The 19936-nt window shown below is 33.5% G+C and overlaps 3 protein-coding genes, 1 long non-coding RNA gene and 3 other non-coding genes across 10 annotated transcripts; 4 read left to right on the top strand and 3 right to left on the bottom strand.

Moving 5' to 3' along the window:
- Positions 1 to 1345: 1345 nt before the first annotated feature.
- LOC114393891 (calcium-binding protein CP1-like) lies at positions 1346 to 2095 on the bottom strand. Its single transcript, XM_028355372.1, has one exon. It carries the CDS (start codon positions 1992 to 1994, stop codon positions 1524 to 1526), a length of 471 nt encoding a protein of 156 aa, XP_028211173.1. The 5' UTR covers positions 1995 to 2095; the 3' UTR covers positions 1346 to 1523.
- A 2223-nt stretch (positions 2096 to 4318) lies between these two features.
- LOC114394301 lies at positions 4319 to 4392 on the top strand. The gene has a single exon (XR_003662706.1). It is a non-coding gene; the product is annotated as a small nucleolar RNA R66 (small nucleolar RNA).
- Positions 4393 to 4484: 92 nt separating this feature from the next.
- LOC114394321 lies at positions 4485 to 4572 on the top strand. The gene has a single exon (XR_003662725.1). It is a non-coding gene; the product is annotated as a small nucleolar RNA snoR118 (small nucleolar RNA).
- Positions 4573 to 6477: 1905 nt separating this feature from the next.
- Positions 6478 to 13972, bottom strand: LOC114393887. The gene is made up of 15 exons (XM_028355365.1): positions 13641 to 13972; positions 13343 to 13537; positions 12658 to 12732; positions 12403 to 12570; positions 11971 to 12134; positions 11558 to 11776; positions 10063 to 10189; positions 9733 to 9921; positions 9125 to 9366; positions 8436 to 8555; positions 7719 to 7944; positions 7579 to 7638; positions 7326 to 7499; positions 7123 to 7232; positions 6478 to 6997 (listed from the first exon to the last, which is right to left on the bottom strand). The coding sequence occupies exons 1-15, from the start codon at positions 13815 to 13817 to the stop codon at positions 6832 to 6834; spliced, it is 2412 nt and encodes an 803-aa protein (XP_028211166.1). The 5' UTR covers positions 13818 to 13972; the 3' UTR covers positions 6478 to 6831.
- On the bottom strand, positions 13810 to 17934 carry LOC114393890 (pleiotropic drug resistance protein 3-like). Of its 4 annotated transcripts, none has more exons than XM_028355369.1 (4): positions 17397 to 17934; positions 16869 to 16992; positions 16663 to 16748; positions 13810 to 13944 (listed from the first exon to the last, which is right to left on the bottom strand). In XM_028355369.1, the coding sequence occupies exons 1-4, from the start codon at positions 17672 to 17674 to the stop codon at positions 13902 to 13904; spliced, it is 531 nt and encodes a 176-aa protein (XP_028211170.1). In that variant the 5' UTR covers positions 17675 to 17934; the 3' UTR covers positions 13810 to 13901. The 4 variants fall into 4 exon arrangements, with proteins under 4 accessions (XP_028211170.1, XP_028211172.1, XP_028211169.1 ...); XM_028355371.1 differs by lacking the exon at positions 13810 to 13944 and adding an exon at positions 15618 to 15970; XM_028355368.1 differs by lacking the exon at positions 13810 to 13944 and adding an exon at positions 16046 to 16527.
- On the top strand, positions 17867 to 19601 carry LOC114393892. The gene is made up of 2 exons (XR_003662620.1): positions 17867 to 17940; positions 19158 to 19601. It is a non-coding gene; the product is annotated as an uncharacterized LOC114393892 (long non-coding RNA).
- Positions 19406 to 19601, top strand: LOC114394285. Its single transcript, XR_003662691.1, has one exon. It is a non-coding gene; the product is annotated as a U2 spliceosomal RNA (small nuclear RNA).
- Positions 19602 to 19936: the final 335 nt, after the last annotated feature.

Raw genomic sequence — 19936 nt, 5'->3', positions numbered from 1 at the left:
CTACCAAAAACAAAAACATTAAATTTTAAAATCAAGATTGTTTTTTCGACAAACAAAACAAGAAATTAAAACATTTTATTTTTAAAATAAAACTTAAAAGTAAATTATTTCTTTATAAGATAAGTTTAAATTTAGCATATAAAATTAAACAACATCTGGTGCATCTAGTTCCTAGTGTAATCATAACAATTTTTAGCAATTGAATTCTCCTAGAGGAAAGATAATACATGGAATCAGGCAAAACCCTTCTTCAAATCCCAATCCTGACTCCCCAACCTCTTCTGCTGGTTTCAACACCACCCATGCCTCCCAAGACGACGAGGCTTCCGTCGATCACCATATCATACACTATCAAAAAGACCAACCTGACGAGGAAGAATATGGAGACCAACCTGCTGGTTTCAACATGGAATTCTCTTTTTTGTACATACTTAAATATAACAAAACTATTTTTGTTTTCTAGTGAAATATAATAAGACTCTAAATGTAGACATGTCTTTCAAATGAAAATTTAAATCTTAAACCTATAAGTAATTTAAAACATTTAATACAACTATTTGATTTTTTTATATGATGTGCTCGCAAAGACAATATGTACCATGTAACATCAACAATATCAATATTACTGATAATGAGTTGTACAAAGCTTTTATTTGATAAAAAGAAAATGAAAATATACACCAAATCGTTTATGCATGCGTGTCGTGTTTTTTTTTTTTTGCACAGCAAAAAAGTTTTTATATTAATATTAAATAGCATGAAATACCACAAGGAGTGACTAAATAGCTTTTGACGTTTATTGCCAATACCAACAATGGCGCTTTGTATTACATGGTATTGTCGATATTCTATCAAAACACTAGACGCGGTACTACAACAATTCTCATTCACAAAGAAATTGTGGTGATGAGCAAATTTTAGAATGTGACATACATCGTACCACTCATAAACCATAATACTAACAAACAACCAGGGTAAATAAATACAATAAATTTTGAATTCTAAATTAAACACTGTTGCAATTTAGAAATATAAAACTTAAAAAACGAGCTTATTTTATTCGTTTATTTATAGTCATTTGACTTGATTATCTGTTCTTTGTGAAAAATTAAATATTTAGTAATTAATATTTGATAGTTCCCCAAAAATACTTGCACTAATTTGCCAATAAATCTCACGAGCCAAGCCAAACAAAAATAAATGGTCCCTTACTCCATATTTGGACAAACAAACATTGGAATATGAACGACCATTTTGGCATGGCTCACTACAACCCTTGTTTTTTTTTTAGAATTACTCACCATTTTTTGGTGTATGCATAAAAAGAATCTAGACAGAGAAATAATGAGATAGAAGAAATTGTGAACGTAAGAATATAAGAACGGGTGGTATTTGATTACACCGGTGGTTTGTTTTGGATTCAATTAATCACTGTAATTTCTCAAACTTGGACAAAGTACAAAACCCAACACTTGTTTAATTAATGTAACGAAACGCGCGCAGCCAATACCCGAGAGGTTTAATTAATTAGCGGGGGAACAATCAAGCGCCAATATACGAAGCAAACCATCGAACGTAACGCCGCCGTTTTGGTCGCCGCCGCCGAATCGGATCATGGCGTTGATGTCGTTGTCGGTGGCCGGAAAACCAGCGCAGGCCATGTAAGTCTTCAGATCATGGTGGCTGAGCTTGCCGTCGCCGTCCTTGTCCATGACCCTGAACACGTCCTCCATGGCCCCACAGTACCCCACGGGCTTTCTCTCCGCCGAGACCACGCGCTCGAACTCCTCGTACTCCACGAACCCGTCCTTATTGGTGTCAGCCACTGTCATCATTGCCCCGATCACGTCATCTCCTCCGCCGCCGACTCCGGCGTAGAAGGCGCGGAGGTCGTCGCGGCTGATTTTGCCGTCGCGGTCGGCATCGAGGACGTCGAATGCCGGTCGGAAATCGGAGACGGAGGAAGGGAGGAGGGTGCGACCGGAAGGGCACATTTGGAATGATTGTAGGAACAGCGTGTTTGCGATGTGTGTTGAGAGGAAAAGAAATGCGTGTGTGTCTTAAATAGAGGATTTAGAGCCCATGATATTCGGAGGCTTGGGCAGCAAGGCCTTGGACCTTTCGCTCTGCTTTCGGCCACTCGCTTACGCTTCGTTACGTATGCGATGACATCATTGCCTTTTTGTTTCCTTTTCATTTATCACATGCATCATCCTTTATAGAAGCCTCTCAGATTTTATAATTCAACTTTTATTATTTTTTAAAAATTATCACTCAAATTTTTAGTTTTTAATATTTTATTACTATTAATGATAAAAAAAACAACGTCGCTTTATTATCAATGTGATGATAAAAAGCATAAAATTATAAAATTTTGATGTTAAAATTCATAAATTATTAAAAGTTGGATGGTAAAATTTTTGAAAAAATATTTTGACGGTAAAATCTAAAAAATAATGAAATTTAAATAATAAAATTTGCAAGATAAAACTATAGTAACAAAATTTGCAAAATAATAAAAATTAAATGATATATATATATATAGGAAGAGAAATCTAAAACCTAAGGAAGGAAAGATTTAACACCAATATGGCGTGATAAATAAAGAAAGGATAAAATCTATTTCTAGTGTCTAAAAAAACAAATTAAACCATATATCTGTTACGTTTGATTCATATATATTAGAAAAATGAAAGTGTGAAAAACCATTGTTTTATTCCTATTGTGATTTTAAACTAAAATATTAATTTCTACTATATTTATTTTTATAACTTCACTTTAAGCTTCTTATTTTCATTTGATGTTTCGTTTCTCAATGATGATGATATTAGCAATAATTGTCAGAGACGATTGTGGCCGTTTAATTTTCGAAACCGCCCGACTTGACTTATGAGTGAGTTGTGCGTCGACTTCATTTGTGGAATTGGGAACACGCGGTGAGTCTAGCACGTTATAAGGTCTCTGTCCTTTGGTGCTTTATAGTTTTTTCTCTTTTTGGTCCGTTCTTTTTTAATTTTGTATAATTGAGATAAATTTGCATACTAAATAATTAATAGTATATTTAGCGTTATCAATAGTTATTATACTCCGATTATTCAATCATAAATTATTATACACAATAAATTTATTATTTTTTGATATAACTATACTGTATAAAAATTATCTATTCTACATACTGTAGCTATTAATGTCTTAATAGATATTGATAGGTCATAAAATTTTGATTTTTAGCTAAATAACTTTACAGGATGTTTTTATATCAATTTTTTTATGATTTAAGATGTTTAAATAATAACTTTTTGGTTTCTCCTAAATGTTCTCTTTCAAATGTAATATTATTTGAAAGTTTGATTTTTATTCTTAGATTAGATATATCATTCAACTTATTCATTTGGAGATTAATTTTATTTGTGACGTGTTATTGTCCTGAGTTTTAGAGAATTTTACATGTGAAGGTAACAAGACCTATTTATGTCATTTGGGTTGTTTGAAAGCTTAATATTATATAACTTATTCTAATGTTCAATTTTTATTTGTAATAATGTCATCTTTAAAATACTACGAGTAATTTATTAACTAAAATCTAAGTTATGCAATGGACTAATAAATAAATTATTAATTTATGGGGAAAAATTCAATGAGCCGGCCAAAGCTTGATTGGTTTTTTATTTTTTTAAAACGTATAAAATATTTTGATTCTGTTTTAAGTATAAAAAAATATCTCTAAATTCAATGGGCTAATTAACAATTTACAAAGTTATGGAGTCCAGTCCAATAGGGCGACTAGTTGAAAGTTCATCTCAAAGTTCATAGGACGAAAGGGCTTTTCGACCTAAGAGAAAAAAAGAACGAAGGGTCAAAGTCGTAATTAAAAGAATAAGGGAGGTTCTTTAGTCTTTTCACAAAAATAAAAACCCTATTTCAAATACGACCATTATATAACTCAGAGGCTCTCCTTCTTCACACAAACACAAAGGGTTACAGAAAACCCTATTCCTCTGTAAGTTTCATCCATTCTACCAACGGCGTAGCTTTAGTTGTTTCAATTTTCTTTATTTAATGTTCATTTGCCTCTTGAGATGCCTTTGATTCACCGGCCATGTATTATGGGTTATCTCCTAATCAATGATAAAAAGAGGCATAGATTTTTCGCAGGAATGTTGAGTCACTTCGCCTTCGTCTGTTTTCTCCAGGCGCAGTGAATGATTAAACTGCTAAATTAACTTTTTCATTTTTTAATCTTCAAAACTTTCGATTTTTAATTTAAATACTTTTTCTATTGCTTCAGTGTATTTTTCTTCTTTTTAGACTTGTGGGATCCTATGATGGCATGATATCTTTGAGACCTGATTGTCTAATTTGATGACAACTATAAGCATAATCGCTGAGGATCTAACCAAACCTTAGTAATTTATCCTTTTTTTTTTGTCTGGTAGTTTATGTAACATTGTAATTTGGGAGAAAGAGGGTAAAGGAAAATAGATCTGAATGATGAAATAAGCACTGGGCTCTGAGCAGGTAAAACTGCTATATGTGAAGCACAATGCTAGCCTAGATAGCTATCTCTGACTATTTCTTCTTTCTCCTAAAGATTATTTTGTGGTAAAATCTGATTTCGAGCCATGAATGAGTTCCATTAGGCAATTGAATATGGAATTTCTTTGGGTTTTTATTAAGTTTTATGGCCGGATTAAACGAGTTTGTGACATTAACATTCGTAATTTTTGTTACATTATTCGTTTTGTATATTCTTTATTGAAAAAGAAGCATTTGATTAAGTGTAGGGTTAAAAACACATTTAATTTGATTTTTTTGTCTTTTTTATTATTGATTAAAGTTTGCTAAAAATTATATAATTGAAGGTGATTCATTAAATAAATAAAAGAACCTACAAGTTTACTCTTGTGAAAAAAATGTGTAGAAAATCATGTTAGAAGAATAAGCATTCTGCAGATTTGTCATAATTTAGCATTTTTTTTCTTTTGAAACATTCCAATACCTTTCTTTCAAATCATTACCTAAAGAGGTAAAATAATGATTGAAACAACTGTGAACAAATTGTTCCTAATGGCTAAAAGAGGCAAGACAAAGTCATCTAATACAGTTTTGTGGATGAATAAAATTGATAAGGAACTTGACCATGGCAGAAGTATTTGTAAGCAAAGTATTTCATCTTGAAATTAGCAAATGTAAGTTGTGTGAGGATCTTTAGAGACCAAAATCGAGTTAAACTTTTGGAGCCAATTTCGGTTCTTGAAGATGCATAAAGATTGAGTAGTTGATGTGAAAAGATGAAGCGGAATGGAAATTTTTTTTAAAAATGAGAGAAAAATTGAGGGGAGAATGTGTTCATTGGGCAACCGTGGAAGAAAAACTTGATCTACACGATATTATTTCAGACACTCAATTGCCATAATTAAATTTAAGGGTTTAAAATCTCAGTAATACCTGAAAGATTAAAAATACAATTAAACCTGAAAAATATGGCTCACATTTTGAGAATGGGGGAGATATGTCAAATGAAGTATAAACCAAGTTATTTATTGACAGGCTTGTATACAAAGTGATTTAGATCACCGGACTATCAACAAAATAACTCATTCTCCAATTACTTTTATATAGATCTTGTAGTGCTGTTTCGCTATAGCAAAGAAGAAAAAAAAAGGAAACAAGGAGAGAAAATGAAGAAATGAAGCAAAGATTATAGAAAAATAAAGAAATGGGAGAGAGATAGAGAGACTAGCTGCAGAGAATCCAAGTCCTTTCTTGGTGGATGGGGCCGAGGCAAGCAAGATTGGCACGTTAAGGTGGAGCTTATAAGCCAATCAACAACGACTCCTTGATCCTTAACCATTAGCCAAGACCCAAGATTTGGGGCGTAGCTTTGTCAGTGCCCTTCGAATTAAAGTCTTGCTTTCTTAAATCTTAACTTCCTACGTCACCCAGAAAAGTGAGAAATGGAGATGTCCAAAACATATTTTCCTTTCTAAACAATTTTCAAAAATCTTAAATGCCAAAAATCTACGGAAAACAGACAAAAAAAACTAAAATAAATACGCAAGTTGTAATTGTGATTTTTAAAAGAATTTAACTTAATATTTTCAACTACAATCTTTCAAGTTATTAAAAGCTCAATAGTCCTCTAAAAAAAACTCAATGGTTTATATTTAAATAATTTGTTTTACACACATTTTATTACAATCTTACCATTAAAATATAAGAACATTTAAAATAATATTTAGCTACCAGATGAATAAACCATCAATTTCATTCTTAAAGTATTAATATGTTCTAAATAGTCCCTAAAGTAAATAAACTATTCAAGTATTACAAAATCTTTCAATTTATACCCTGAATGTGAGTGAAATATATCAAGGTAGAAACTAAATTAATAGATATTTAATACTTTAAATACTAATATAATTTCATAGCTTCAAAGACTAGTATTTAGGAGAGAGTAATACTTGAGGGTTTGAATTTATGGTTTAGTCGCTACCAAATTCATTGGTATCTTCAGCATTAAATTTAGGGTTTCAGCTATTACCGCTACTTTGCAACGAATTAAATAATGCACATAAAATTTCTTCAGCTATTACCATTCTAGGAATGTCAAAAGTAAACTAAACCTGAAGCCCCTGCCAGTACCTACCAAAATACATAACCTAATCAATATTACTCTAGTAATTTTGTTCTCTTTTCATTTGTCCTGCATTGATAGCTATGCATTCAAAATTGTATCCATTTGATATTTGATTTTGGTATAGCAGTGATAAGCTCTACCTAGTGTGATATGACTTGGTAGTTTTTGGCAGTTGGCTTCAAAATCTCGATTCAGCGCACCGGAGATGAGAAAAAAATTACAACAAAGTACACAACAAATCCAGCAATAAGTATTCCCCCATATATATAAGTTTGAGAGGAGTGCACCGGGTATTTGTACTCAATTTTGCAACATCTCATATTATCCCTCTCGCTGGTCAAGACATGATCAACATATCTGCAATGCACAATTGTAAATAGCTACTAGAACAGTATCATGGGGAAAAATATCAGTTTACTAGAATATAAACTTTTTCTCATTTTGACAACATATATAACATTTTAAAATACAGGGTAACTTACTGTTCAGTGAACATGGTGCTCTGCAGAATATCTGAACTGTTCAAGTAGGCATCCTGTAACCGATGATCATATAACAGTGAAGACATATCAACAAGCAGCTCCTCAAGGCCCTGGTGTATGTATACAAATTGCAACATTTTAAGTTGTTAACACTAAAAATGCCCACAAAATCAGGTCAAGAACTCCAATCAAGTAAAGCTTACATCCAGATATTTTTCTATGCGATCAACTAATTCATGTGGGAAGGGTTCTGGCAAATTAGTAGTTTTCTTGTAGAACTTCTCTAACCACAGTTCAGTGTTTGACTTTTCTTTCTTTCCCTTTACTGGTTCACCAAGGGGAGTTTTCAGATACTCTGCTACAAAAGTTTGGACAGTCTGCACAGAGTTGGCAGGTATCCATAATCAGGGAATCAAGTACTGGTATTTATATTAACTCGAATGAAGCATGAATTACCTCTGACGTATCACGAATTTTATGAAGCACAGAATCCACACGGGCATATATTGAGTTCCTCTGTCGACAAACAAAAAGCTGATTTGAGAAATACCTCTTGGTAAATAAAAAGCATTTTGGCATATTGAGAGAGCATTCACCAAAGCAACATCTAGGAGCATTTGACTGATGTGAGATGTATTAGAGAATGGTCCAAATGGATGACAACCAGCAGCCCAAAGCCAATTCACAACGGGCCTCTCATGTACATGAGAAGCCTTCTCATATGGCGCACTTAAACCACCAACAACTGAGGCAAGTCCAGCCAATATATGCCGCTGTGCCTGAGATGGAAGAGCATGCCTTCTTTGTGTTTCCGAAACGTAACTGCAAAAAGACAATTAAGAGTGGTGTGAATTTTTGCATGACAAAAGTGATAAATAACGAGGAAACCCAAGGTAACTGAAAGTGGACTTAGAAGTGGTTTCTTTGAGTCAAATCAAGCCAAATAGACAGTCAGCATGACAAGAGAGTAAGAATATGCATTCTAAAACTTAACTTATGAATTATATTACACCGCATTAGCAATATACACTCAAATAGACAGACATCAACATATTTAAAAACAAAATAAAATAATCAAAATGCAATGACTAAAAATTCTTTTTAAAACAATATGAAAATGATCAGAAGGTATATATCATTGTCACTATTTAAGTTGAGATGTGAAAACTTATAATGGACAAAAAGGATTAGCAGTTCCACATAGAAATAAGAGATGGTTTCATACAGACTACAATAGCATAGTCTGTTGCCAATTAGTAAGTATAAATCTTCAATTTGCAAGCACTGGATATCCATACATCATATTTACTCACCTTAAAGGAATCTTTTTATTTTGATGCTCAAGCACAATTACAACATCTTTGCTTGTCCATACCATACTTTCATCCTCCATCATAAGGTTTGGATCAACATCAGCCAGTGATAGCACAAAGCTACATAGTAAAAGCATTACATTTAGAAATTTCAGTTTGAATTGGTTTTGAATCAAAATAATATCATCAACACCGATCAAAATACTTCTTCATTCAGCAATTGCAATATAATGCATTTCATTTTTTTTTAAAAAAAACACCAAAATGAATATAATGTTCTAACCACAAGAGTTTCAATCTTTCACTTTGCTAAATATTTTTTAGTAAGTTAAGAGCTACATATAGTCAATATACTACTATTTTGTTTTGGGGATAACATCATTTATCCTTTCTTTTGGGCAACCATTCCGACTCATTCAAGTAAAGTTATTTGTGCATTCCCTTTCCTTTTGCAAAAGGCCACCAAATTTGGGTAACCGAGTTTACAAAGTCCAAAGTATATAACTCCCAATTTACAAAGTGTTCTAATCAACCTAATTAAGAGAGCAGTTAGAAATAATAAAAGGAGAAAATTTTAACTTGTGTTCTATAAACCTATTAATAAATATGAATATAAAAGAACAAAGACACTATGATGTTAGAGTTGTGTTTTCAATGTACATCTATGCAAGAGATAGCAGTGTACGCACACAGGAATTACTCTAGTTCCATATGTTGGTTGTAGATCCCCTTGTTTCTTTACTTTCTTTCTCCTTTTCTGGCTATATTTTGAGTTATAAGAATCCCAGAGAGACTTATGCTTAAGAATAGAATCAGTTGACCCTTCAGGTTCATCCATCCAATTCTGGCGGAGGAAATATTTACTTGAAAGAGATGGGTCAGACACTTCAAGCAATCCAGCAGCAAGCACATCAGCAGAACGTTCCATCTCCTGTAAAATGTGGTTTAAAGTCCATATAGAAATAGTTAAGAAAGCAATAAAATCAATTTGCATTTAGAATCTTAGATGCTGATGAATTCAATTCAGATACGTCGATAGTGAATTCTGGAAGTTCTTCAGAAGATCACTTAGCCTAAAAGGATAACACGAGCAGCACTGTGACTACTAAGCATTCAACTTTGTCTATTTATCTAAAGGGGTTACAAAGCCATACTCGTGATTCACAACTTAAAAGGTTAGCGCAAATTTCTCAAATAATTACCCCATGGAAATGAAGAGACCACATTACCCATATAAAATCACATGAGAAATTAAAAACAGTAGATTTAAGAAACAAGAGTACAAGGCAGCACCCACTTCTTTTAAAATAGCACCATCCAGATATGTCTTGGTATGAACATGGAAACGGCCATCATTTTTGGTTTCCTGCAGGGAATGTCCACGCATAGCTTTTGAAACAGCAATTGCCAGCTTCTCATGGCGATGTAATGAATGTACACCCCCAATAATTACTAATTCTTGCCCATCGTGAAGCATGCTTTTCACCTGAGAGGAAAGAACAAAAATGTAACAATTACATGTTTTTCCTGTTAAATTGCACAAAATCTCAATTCAAGAAAATCCATCAGACAATTTTCAAACCAAGTTAACAAAAATTGGTAGTCTACTCCAAAGGAAATTACAAACCTCGGCCTCGATTTCTTCTATGTTAATACTGTAATTGTGACCCTTTTCCATAATGTTGTATCGATTATGATTTTGCAACACAATTATTGGTACAAGCAGTCTTGAAGTAAGATCAACAGTTTCAAACCTGAACAAATCAATAAAAATACAATTAAACTCGAGTTAAAACATTATCAGTCAACAAAGTATTTGAGCACCCTTATAATTTGCATGCTAGACACTAAACTGGCAGCCTAACTTGCAAAAAAGTATTCAAAACTAAACAAAATACAAAACTGGCATGAGATGATGATAGCAATGCTTTGGAGATGAAAATTAAGGTTCACATTTATTTTTGCTGTGTAAAATTAAGGTTCACATCATACCAATAGTTTCAAAGTTTAGTCATCTAGAATCCATCTTACAATGTTGTGGGGGCATCAATTGGGATGTCATATGTAAAATTCAAGCTGGGTGGTTGAAATGGGAAAAAGGTCCAGCGTAAGCAAAGAGCTTATGAACTCATGAAATTTCTAGCAGAATACAATATGATCAGCTAACCTCTAAGATAATCAATTTTGGGCAGTGAAATGCCAAAAAATAAAAAAAAAACCTTGGGAGAAACTTATGTAAAGACCTTACTCTTAAAGGTTTTACAGAATTTGAGTTTGTTATAGAGTCCAACGGGAGGGCGAGTCCAGGTGCAATGGTAAAATTCGCCTTTGTGACCAGTCAATCATGGATTTGAATATGGAAACAGCCTCTTTGCATATGCAAGGGGAAGACTGCATATAATGACCCTCTTCCATACCTTTACATGCGAGGAGGTTTCTGGCACCAGGGTATGTTAGTTTTCTATGTGTGGAGTCCCTGTATAGTTGACCACAACCGAGGGCATCTCTATTTGTGAACTATGGTAGGGTTGCTTAACTTACTTTTGATGGACCTTACCATGCCACGTCACATTTTAAGAACTCTAACAACATTTTACTCCAGAGACAAAGGTGCAACTACATAAAAACTTAAAATGAGTCTCATATATTACTCTACATATTAATATCCTCTATTATATTTTTTATTTTAACTTAAAATTTAAAGAATAATATTCTAGTCATGTTTCTCCTGCAAAAGAGTCACAGTCATTGTGCACAGTTTATAATGCCCATAATAATATTTTTATTTTTTGTATTCAAATGAGAGTGGCTTGCAGCTGGCTTGATTCCTGCATCCCTCTCCTCTGGCCCTATTATGATTTTTGTATTCAAAAGAGAATCATAGTTATTCCTGCATCACTCTCCTGTGTCCAACAATCAGTTTTACAGGTTTTAAATGTTTAAGAACTGGTAGCTTATACAAGAAAATTGTTACACCATAGATGCCGCATGTAATTGCTCCATTGGTGAAACTAAATAGGAAAGGTTCTTATAGATAAGAACATTAAGAACCTCTATTGGAGATGCTATTATTGGGATAAGACTTGAGTAGTTGTTTTTGCTTATAGATGAAATCAGAATACCTCACATCAGGTGCAATAACATGTTCCACTGTGGTTGATACCAAAGAAGCAAGCTGCCCAAGAAAAATATCATTGCTTGATTGATGAGAAGTTGTGCTCGAACTACTAGGACGAATCACATTTTGTAATCTTGGCAGGGTTCTAGAACAGACACTTCCCTCTTCAGCTTCAATCTTACCATAAGTACATGGCCCTGCTGAAAGGTCAATCACCACAAATCTGAATAAACAAAAAGAAGTCAGGCTAGGATACATGTATGATGTATGGGCTAACAACTTTTTTGTAAGATACAAGATATAAATTGGACCAGTTTTTGCCAGTAAAAAACCGCTAACATCTGATTACACTCTTTTGAGAGAAGAAAGAAATTGAAGTTAAACAGAAAATATGTTCAGAACCAAACTGTTTTATACCTGCCAGAGCTTAGCCAAACTTGAGTTGCACCCCCACCATTGTAACGATAACGATAGATGTAATCTCCTTCTTGTCTTTTCATATCTTCCTCGGTTAGGTCGGGAATTTTCTCGTACAGTGAACTATCAAGATTGACCTCCTTATTTCTAGGATCTACTCTCACCTACAATAAAATTTAAATTATCAGTAAAAAAGATAAAAACAAAATAGAATTACCACAATAGTAGGGAATTATGATACTGAACAAGCAGGAAGAATGAAGAACCTAGGGATTCAGTTACTCATATTTCCTCCCTTAGTAGTTAGTGAAAACAAACTTACCAATTATATTACATTTTACAAACAGAAAATATAAGGTTAACATCAACTGAACTTGTAGAATTTAAAGTAAGATATATTTAACATTTGCCAACTAAAGGTATTGATTGTACCTTGTCAAAGTTTACAATAAATATTGCACTTGGCACTGGTCTATCCATCTCCGTGACAGAAGATCCCACACTGTCCATGTCAAATATGTAGGAGTACAGCCTTTGAAATATTGGCTCCACAGCTGTTGCCTCAACTTCAAACAAAGGTACCTCCCTTCCAAATTCAGTCTACAAGTTGTGGTAAATTTTAGAAAATGCTATTTCCAATCAAAACAGAAGAAAACGGCATTAAAAAAAAGAAGGAAAAACAGTTACCTCTCTTGCTTTTCCTGCAGGAACCATTGCCCCTTTCAGCTCTTTCTCAAGTGCTATCAGTTCGGGCTGTCCAGCCTACAGTGACAATTAATTTTAAATTGTCTTGGTTAATCCATAAGATTTCTAAAGTACAATTCGATTTTGATTCATAGCCAGTTGGCAATTTTTGACAGGGATTATTGCGTTCATCTAAACAAAAGCTCATATTTCATTCCTCTCTCAGCCTTACAAGGCTGGCAATTCAATCTTGACTATTTTTCTTTCTTTCTTGAGTATAGAAATACAGACATGGTGAATATTTCATTAGTTGTTACATGGTTGTAACTTTTTACTTTATAATATGCAGTTCAGGAAAGCAACTAGGATCTCCTTCAATGAACGTATTCTGCATTTAAGCGCCAATTAACTATTTCAAAACTAAGTCCTATGGTAAAACATTTCAATTTCAGACCAAAATATCGGTGTTCAGAACTCCACCGATCCGAGAACCTCATCCTTCCCAAACCAGCATACTCTGCAAAGTTACAGTGAAACAGTAACCGCCAAAGCTCAAGCTTGAGAAGTAGTATATTTCACCTTCAAACCAATTCAATCAACTATCAAATAGGAAAAAACAACACATAAAGGCGCCAATGAACCGAATAGCACTCAAAAAAGAGTACAAGGCATGCTAAACGTGACTTACAGGAAACGCATTATAGACCATGTGATGCTCAATATCAAGCAGCTCCCCAGTCTCCAAACACGAAGGTCTGTGAACTGGAAAGCTAGTTTTGAGAAACTGTTCCAATCGATGCGCATCGATGTTGTATCTGTAGCCTCCGTCTCCACTAAAACCAATCAGAACCACGTTCACTTCAAGCGGAACTTGAAACGGGACCTACACGAACCACAGACAAAAGCATTCACACTTAAAATAACACATCAATTAATTGGATAGTGATTGTGATTTTGATTTTTGTGGTGACGAAAAAAGAAAATACCTCAGCGCGAGAATGAAGCATGCGGCGAACGTCGGATCGGACGCTGTCTCTTACGTCGTGGAAGGCTCCGTGGTGCCACTGAGGGTGACCGGGTTCTCTCTTGAAGGCTTGAGGTGCCGACTCGGACTGAGTCAAGAGGAGACTCAGCAGGGCGAGTAGGAATGAACGAGGCGCCATTACGTCTCTCTGATTAATTGATTTGGTTCAGGAATGTAGGGAATGATTGGAATGTGAACATGTGTGAAGCTCGCTCGCACAACGCTACTCACTGTGCTTGCCAAGTCCACCCGCCGGGACTCGATGGCTGTGAATGTCAACAACGATTTTCCCTTTTTTTTACATATATAAATTTAAAATACAAATTATAGGTCTAAATAAAAATTTATATATCTAAAAATATATATTATTAGATCAAAATTTATATGTGTATTAAATATATATTAAAAATTTTAGTATTATATATAATAATATTAATTATTTGGCTCAATTGTAAAAAGTGTTTCATTATTTTTCTTATTTCATTAAATGGATTCTCTTATTTTTTTAATTTACTGTCCTCCTATTTTTTCAAAATTCATTATTTGAGTTTCCAAAGAAAAAATTAAATATTAATTGTTAGCTTAGAATGTTGATTGTGTGTTCCATATAATTGATAACTAAAGTAATTATTTATTTAGGTTATGTTCAATTTATTCTAATAAGTAATTTGGTGACTAATAATTATTTCAAAAACAATTATCCCAACCCCAAAAAGTAAACTTTATCCATCCAAAATCTCTAACCTTCACATTAACAAAAATTCATAATTTCCAAAATCAACAACATGAATCCAAATTAAGCAACGGGAATTTCATACGTGTAAAATAAGTTAACGGTCAACATTCAATTTTTTTTCTTGGGACTCATATAATGAATTTTGAGAAATAAGGAGACTTCGATAGTGAATTAAAAAATAAGATAACCAATTTAAAAAATGAAAAAAATAATTAAGGGAACTCTTTTTGTAATTAAGTCTAATTATTTTTTAACATTATTGACATATTAATTTAATTGGTTATTGGTTAGTTTAACGTAAAGATCACGTGTTGAACACCTGCATGGGTCATATGGATTCATATGGACTATACCTAAGGGTATTTTTAATTTTTCCTTCTCACCTGCCGGGTGTATGAAAAAATATGCTGCAGGAAAAAAAATCCCCTGGATCATATCGGACTAGTCCATTCAATGTATTCATATAAATATAGTATTAGGCTATCGAAATATGCACCTCCATTAATTTTAAAACATACCTCCTCTTACATTTTGGACATTTTTCCCCCAAAACACCCTTTTCCCTTTCTGGAAATTAACTTTCACATGTGCTAAAAATCGCTTCACTGCAGCTATAAAAAAATGCCCACTGCTCTTGAATTCTCTTAATTGCACGTTATCTTTCGTGTGTTTCATACTTTAGAATTTCATATCATATAGTAGTATTGTATAAGTAATTATACGTATAGTTGAGAATGAAAATGAATAAGTTTTCCTTGATCATGTTTTGTTTGTTAAGATGGTATAAGAGCTTTAGTAGCTCTGGTCCATCCACTTTCCCTACTTCTTTCTCAATTTATTTTCATTGGCTAATTGTCTAGGTGTTCAAGTGGAGAGTTAGGAAATTGATTACCTCACTAATTCAAATGCTTACTTCGCTTTTGAAAAAATAAAATAAAACTAATGTCTAATGGTATCTTTTCCTCTCGATGGACATGGCAATGGGGCGGGATGGGGACGGGGACGGATATTGTCTCTCCAATCCCCGACTCCGACTCCCAATATGCCCTCATACCTGATACCCAATTTATTATCTCATCCCTGTACCTATCAGGTATCGGGTATCCCTGACCCACATCCGATTCAAATTAAAAAAATATTTTTTATAAAAAAAATATTAAAAATTTAATTTTAGAAAAAAATAAATTGATTATTAAACATTTATTTTTAACTACTTATATGTCAATAAATTTATTATAGCGCATGTGTCTACAAAAATCGTTAAGGAAAGAATATTAAGTTATATAAAAATTCTAAAATAAAATTAACAAGTAATAAAAATTCTAGACTTTTTGATTAAATTATGCAAAAAATTCTAAAAAATTTAAGTGGCGGGACAGGTCTGGGTCTGGGGTCGGGGTGAATGTAGTAATTCCATCCGAACTTATACCTGGTCAACTCGAATATTATTCGTCAAAATCGAGACGGATTCAGACAAATACCCACATGTACGAGTTTTTTTGCTATCTCTAGGTGAGAGAAATTACCACACTTGGACAAGATCTATGAAAATGGTGCTACATTCAAAAAGATAGATTGGAGTTGTCAAACATCAGTTCCAATGTCTTTCACAACATATCCATTATTTGAAGTTTTGAAGAGGTGTAATCAATGATAATTTATTGGTTATTGTGATCCATGAAACCAAAGATTGCATGATGTTATATTTGGAAAGATTTGCATAATCGTTCCTACAAAGATCAATTCTCCATTGCAAATTTGGAAAATAATAAATTCACACCAACAACAAGCCAGGAAATCTCACACTATCTAAATAATTTACAAAGTTCATATCAATTTAGTAGAAATTATAAAAATTTGAACCACTATCATCGTGCACATGCCAGACATCAACGAGACTATGTTTTATTCAAAATACATCTTATTAGTAATTAAACAATATATTGAAACAAACCTCTAATAGTTTCTTGTATGGTTGTAAGGTTAATATAAAAAATCAATAAGTCTTTAATTTTATAAAACATTAGTCATGTATCTATATGTTATAAATTTAATTTGTGTTCTAAAAAAAAAGGGTTGACCACTTGCTGGTGGGCCAAGCAATAAGGTCATCCTGCAACGGAATAAATATAATAAGCTAACATCAAATACAGTCAATAAATATTCCAAATTCCAAATGAGGTAACAAATAATAACTGGCAGTAAATAATTCCGGTACAATAACACTGTTAAACTTAGTATAGCATACCTTCCAGGCTTAATAATTCCATTGTCATTTTTGATGATGCTTATCTTGGAATTTTGAGATTTCAGAACTGACAATTTAGTGGTGTCCTTTCAAGAAAATAAGAGAAGCAAAGTAATAAACAAAAAAGAAAAGAAAAAGAAGTATATCCAAATATTGATAATTTTAAGAAAAGTTATTCATAGTAAAAAATAAAGGAAGTTACTTACAAAGATCCATTCTTTTAGGGTATTCCACAGTGTAGGTATGGGCTTGCCTTGGACTATTTTACACTCAGCTTCCACAGACAGATTTTGGTACCTCAGTTCCACTGTGGGCAAATTAATACCAACTCTACAGAGCAAAATAATGAACAAAAGTTTATTAACCATATTCAAATTTACAACATAAATTATCACTCTACTGGGTATTTAGAGGTTTAGTGAACATCATTCCACCATATATTAAGACACTAAAATTCATCTATTAACACATGAAACTTACACGCCAAATACTTAACTAGATGAAAATGTGTTTTTTCTGTGCCGTTATATTTAACTTTTTATTTTATCCTTTTCCATGACACATTTGAGCTAGACTTATATTGTAACTTTTGCCATTAGAAGAAGTGTGATAAATAATAATTTGGTTGACTTCTAACATGATTCATAATTTAATAAAACTTAGTGAAACATCTCCAAGCAACACGAGCTACAAAGGGAAAGAGAAAGAGTAGTGAAACTAAGAGAAATGGTTACTTGTCAATTCTTTTCCTGAATTTCTGCAGCAATCGAAGGTTATCATTCTCAATGTGTTTAATAAGCTTCTCTATGAACGTGTGCCGTTCTTGAGCTCCAAGCTTTCTGACATCAACAACCTGTTTCCATGCCATCATAAACATCAAACAAAGCTGAAGTAATTCTCTCAAAGGTGGGTAGCCTCTGAATTTCAGCCCATTGTAACGCTTCTCCGGCGTCGTTATCAACTTCTTGTTGCACAGGATTGATGCTTGAAACTCTCTGGAAACTAGAGGCATGACTTCTAAATGAGGACCTTATGTTCCTTCCTATCTCTGCTAACTCATTTCTCAGAGACTCTATCTCATCCGCACCTGCCAGCTGTGCCATCTCAACACAACACTAAGGGGATTAAAACTCAGATATGTGTGGAATGCATCATATTTTGATCCTCTTCTGAACATTATATAGAAACTTCCATGCTGTGTTTGTAAGCTTGATATTGGCCTCTTTGATGATGCAATGCATTTTGTCATGTGAATGGGGAATTGAACATGCTGTTAAGGTACCTAATGAAAAGGAATACAACTACAAACCTTTTTTATACTATTATTGTAACTGAGCTTTCACTGATACATTAATTAATCACCAAAGTCCATGCTGAGACATGATTGAAAATATTTTAGTAAGAAACAGGAAGGTATACGTGGTCAGAATTTAATAAGAGCACGCAAGGATATATCGAAGTGGCATGGTTCATTCCTTTTCTACTTCATTTTGTGAAGCAACAAGCTTCTAGCCTGTTGTTCATATACAACAAAAGATCTGAGTTCTAAACTCTATCTAGCTCCCTTTTATTGTCTCCAATGTGAATAGAGGGCATTTTATGGAATATCATGCTGTTCAATAATAAAATTCCAGTGTCTTGTTAGGGAAGTCTAAGGTAGAATATTTATATTATATAGTGGTCCCTTTGCCCTTGGTTCTTGAAGGAATACATACATATTATGTAAATTTGTTGCGTAATGGATTTCAAAACGACATTGAACTCGTGACTCATGGTAATAATTAAGCTGAACATAATACCTAAGAATACTAGCTAAAATTTTATTAGTGACAGTAGGCTTAGGTGCTACCTAATGTGGGAGGCACTGGACCAAGAAAAAAAATAAAAAAAGTGCTATGTGGGGCACGAGATTTCTCATTAAAAGAGAAGTCAAATCAAACTTGGTCTTTATTTGGATTTTCACTTGGTTAGGTTATACATCTCCGTTTTATTCAACTAGAAGAGTATCCATTGAGACTACCTATCAGACATAGTAGCTACCTAATGCATAACAGTTGATGAGGGGTTGGAATCCGTTAATGTTTATTTATGTTCCTGACACTTATGATGTGTTGCATGTCTTGTTGAGGAAGAAAGGGAGAAGCCCCCGTTCTACCATAGTGAAAAAGTTACAAATGTTTAAATGATAGCTTGTGGTTGTATTAGCTGAAAAGAATTTATTAGCGCAAAATTTAATTAAAAATGGTGTATTAGTTGAAAAGAATTTGTCCGTGCAAAATTCAATTTCATGTTAGCTAGCTTGTGGTTTTTATTTCTACAAATATTTCATTTACAAAATGTAACATTGATTATCATGGTGTGGCAAAAATGATTTATATTAAGTCCAAAAACAGCATGCTTGATATCAATGTATTTGATTTTGTTGTCAAATTTGCTACTGTTGAAAGTTTGAGGTAAACAAATTGACATGATCCTTCATGTGTGCATCTTTGCAGTGAATTTGAATGGAATCTTTTTCTTTAAGACTTGGAGAGCTGAGGAAGGTAGCTTCAGATTACTCGTGTGTTAACTGGGTCATGAATCCGTGATCCAACGTTAGAACAAGAACAAAACCTGAATAGAAGAGAAAGGCTATTTGGTGGATGTTGCAGAAATACTAGCGATGAAGTCTCACATTGCTGAGAAGAGAAAACAATGACCTGATATTTTATTATAAAAGACAACTCTGGAGCCTTAAAAGCTCATACCTTTCTCGGCCTTTTGGCTAAGATCAAGTGTAGTATCTGTTCTTATCAGTTTAATATCTGATATGTGGGCCATTGGTCCACACGATATTAAATTACTTTTTTAATGGGGAGAGTCCATCACAGTAGCTTGCTATTGGGACTCTCATGTGTCGCCCATGCGTTGCACTGTAGCACGGGCCTGGCACACCCTATTTTTCAGTTTAAAGATGTACACTGAATTAATTTTATTTCTGTTTATAGGGCCAAGCTGAATGAAAAATTAAGTCATAGAGAACTATGTTGTCTGAAGGTAGTAATCTTAAAACCCATTTCTAGGTCAACAATTTTAGTGAAAGTCATAATTACCGTATAGTAATGGTACACGGACACAGCCCTTTCCATGAGCCATCAGATATTGTTAAAACAGGATGAAAGTAGATCAAATACAAAGGTAAACCTATTTTAGTACAAAGTAAGATACTGAATTTTATTAGTTCCTTGCATCATCGTGGCATATACGACTCAGCCAAAAAATTGGGCATCCAAAC

This window comes from Glycine soja, chromosome 17, assembly GCF_004193775.1.
Source record: "Glycine soja cultivar W05 chromosome 17, ASM419377v2, whole genome shotgun sequence".
NCBI lineage: Eukaryota > Viridiplantae > Streptophyta > Magnoliopsida > Fabales > Fabaceae > Glycine > Glycine soja.
Note: the sequence above shows the minus strand (reverse complement) of the source record. Positions and strands in the feature narration are given on the sequence as shown.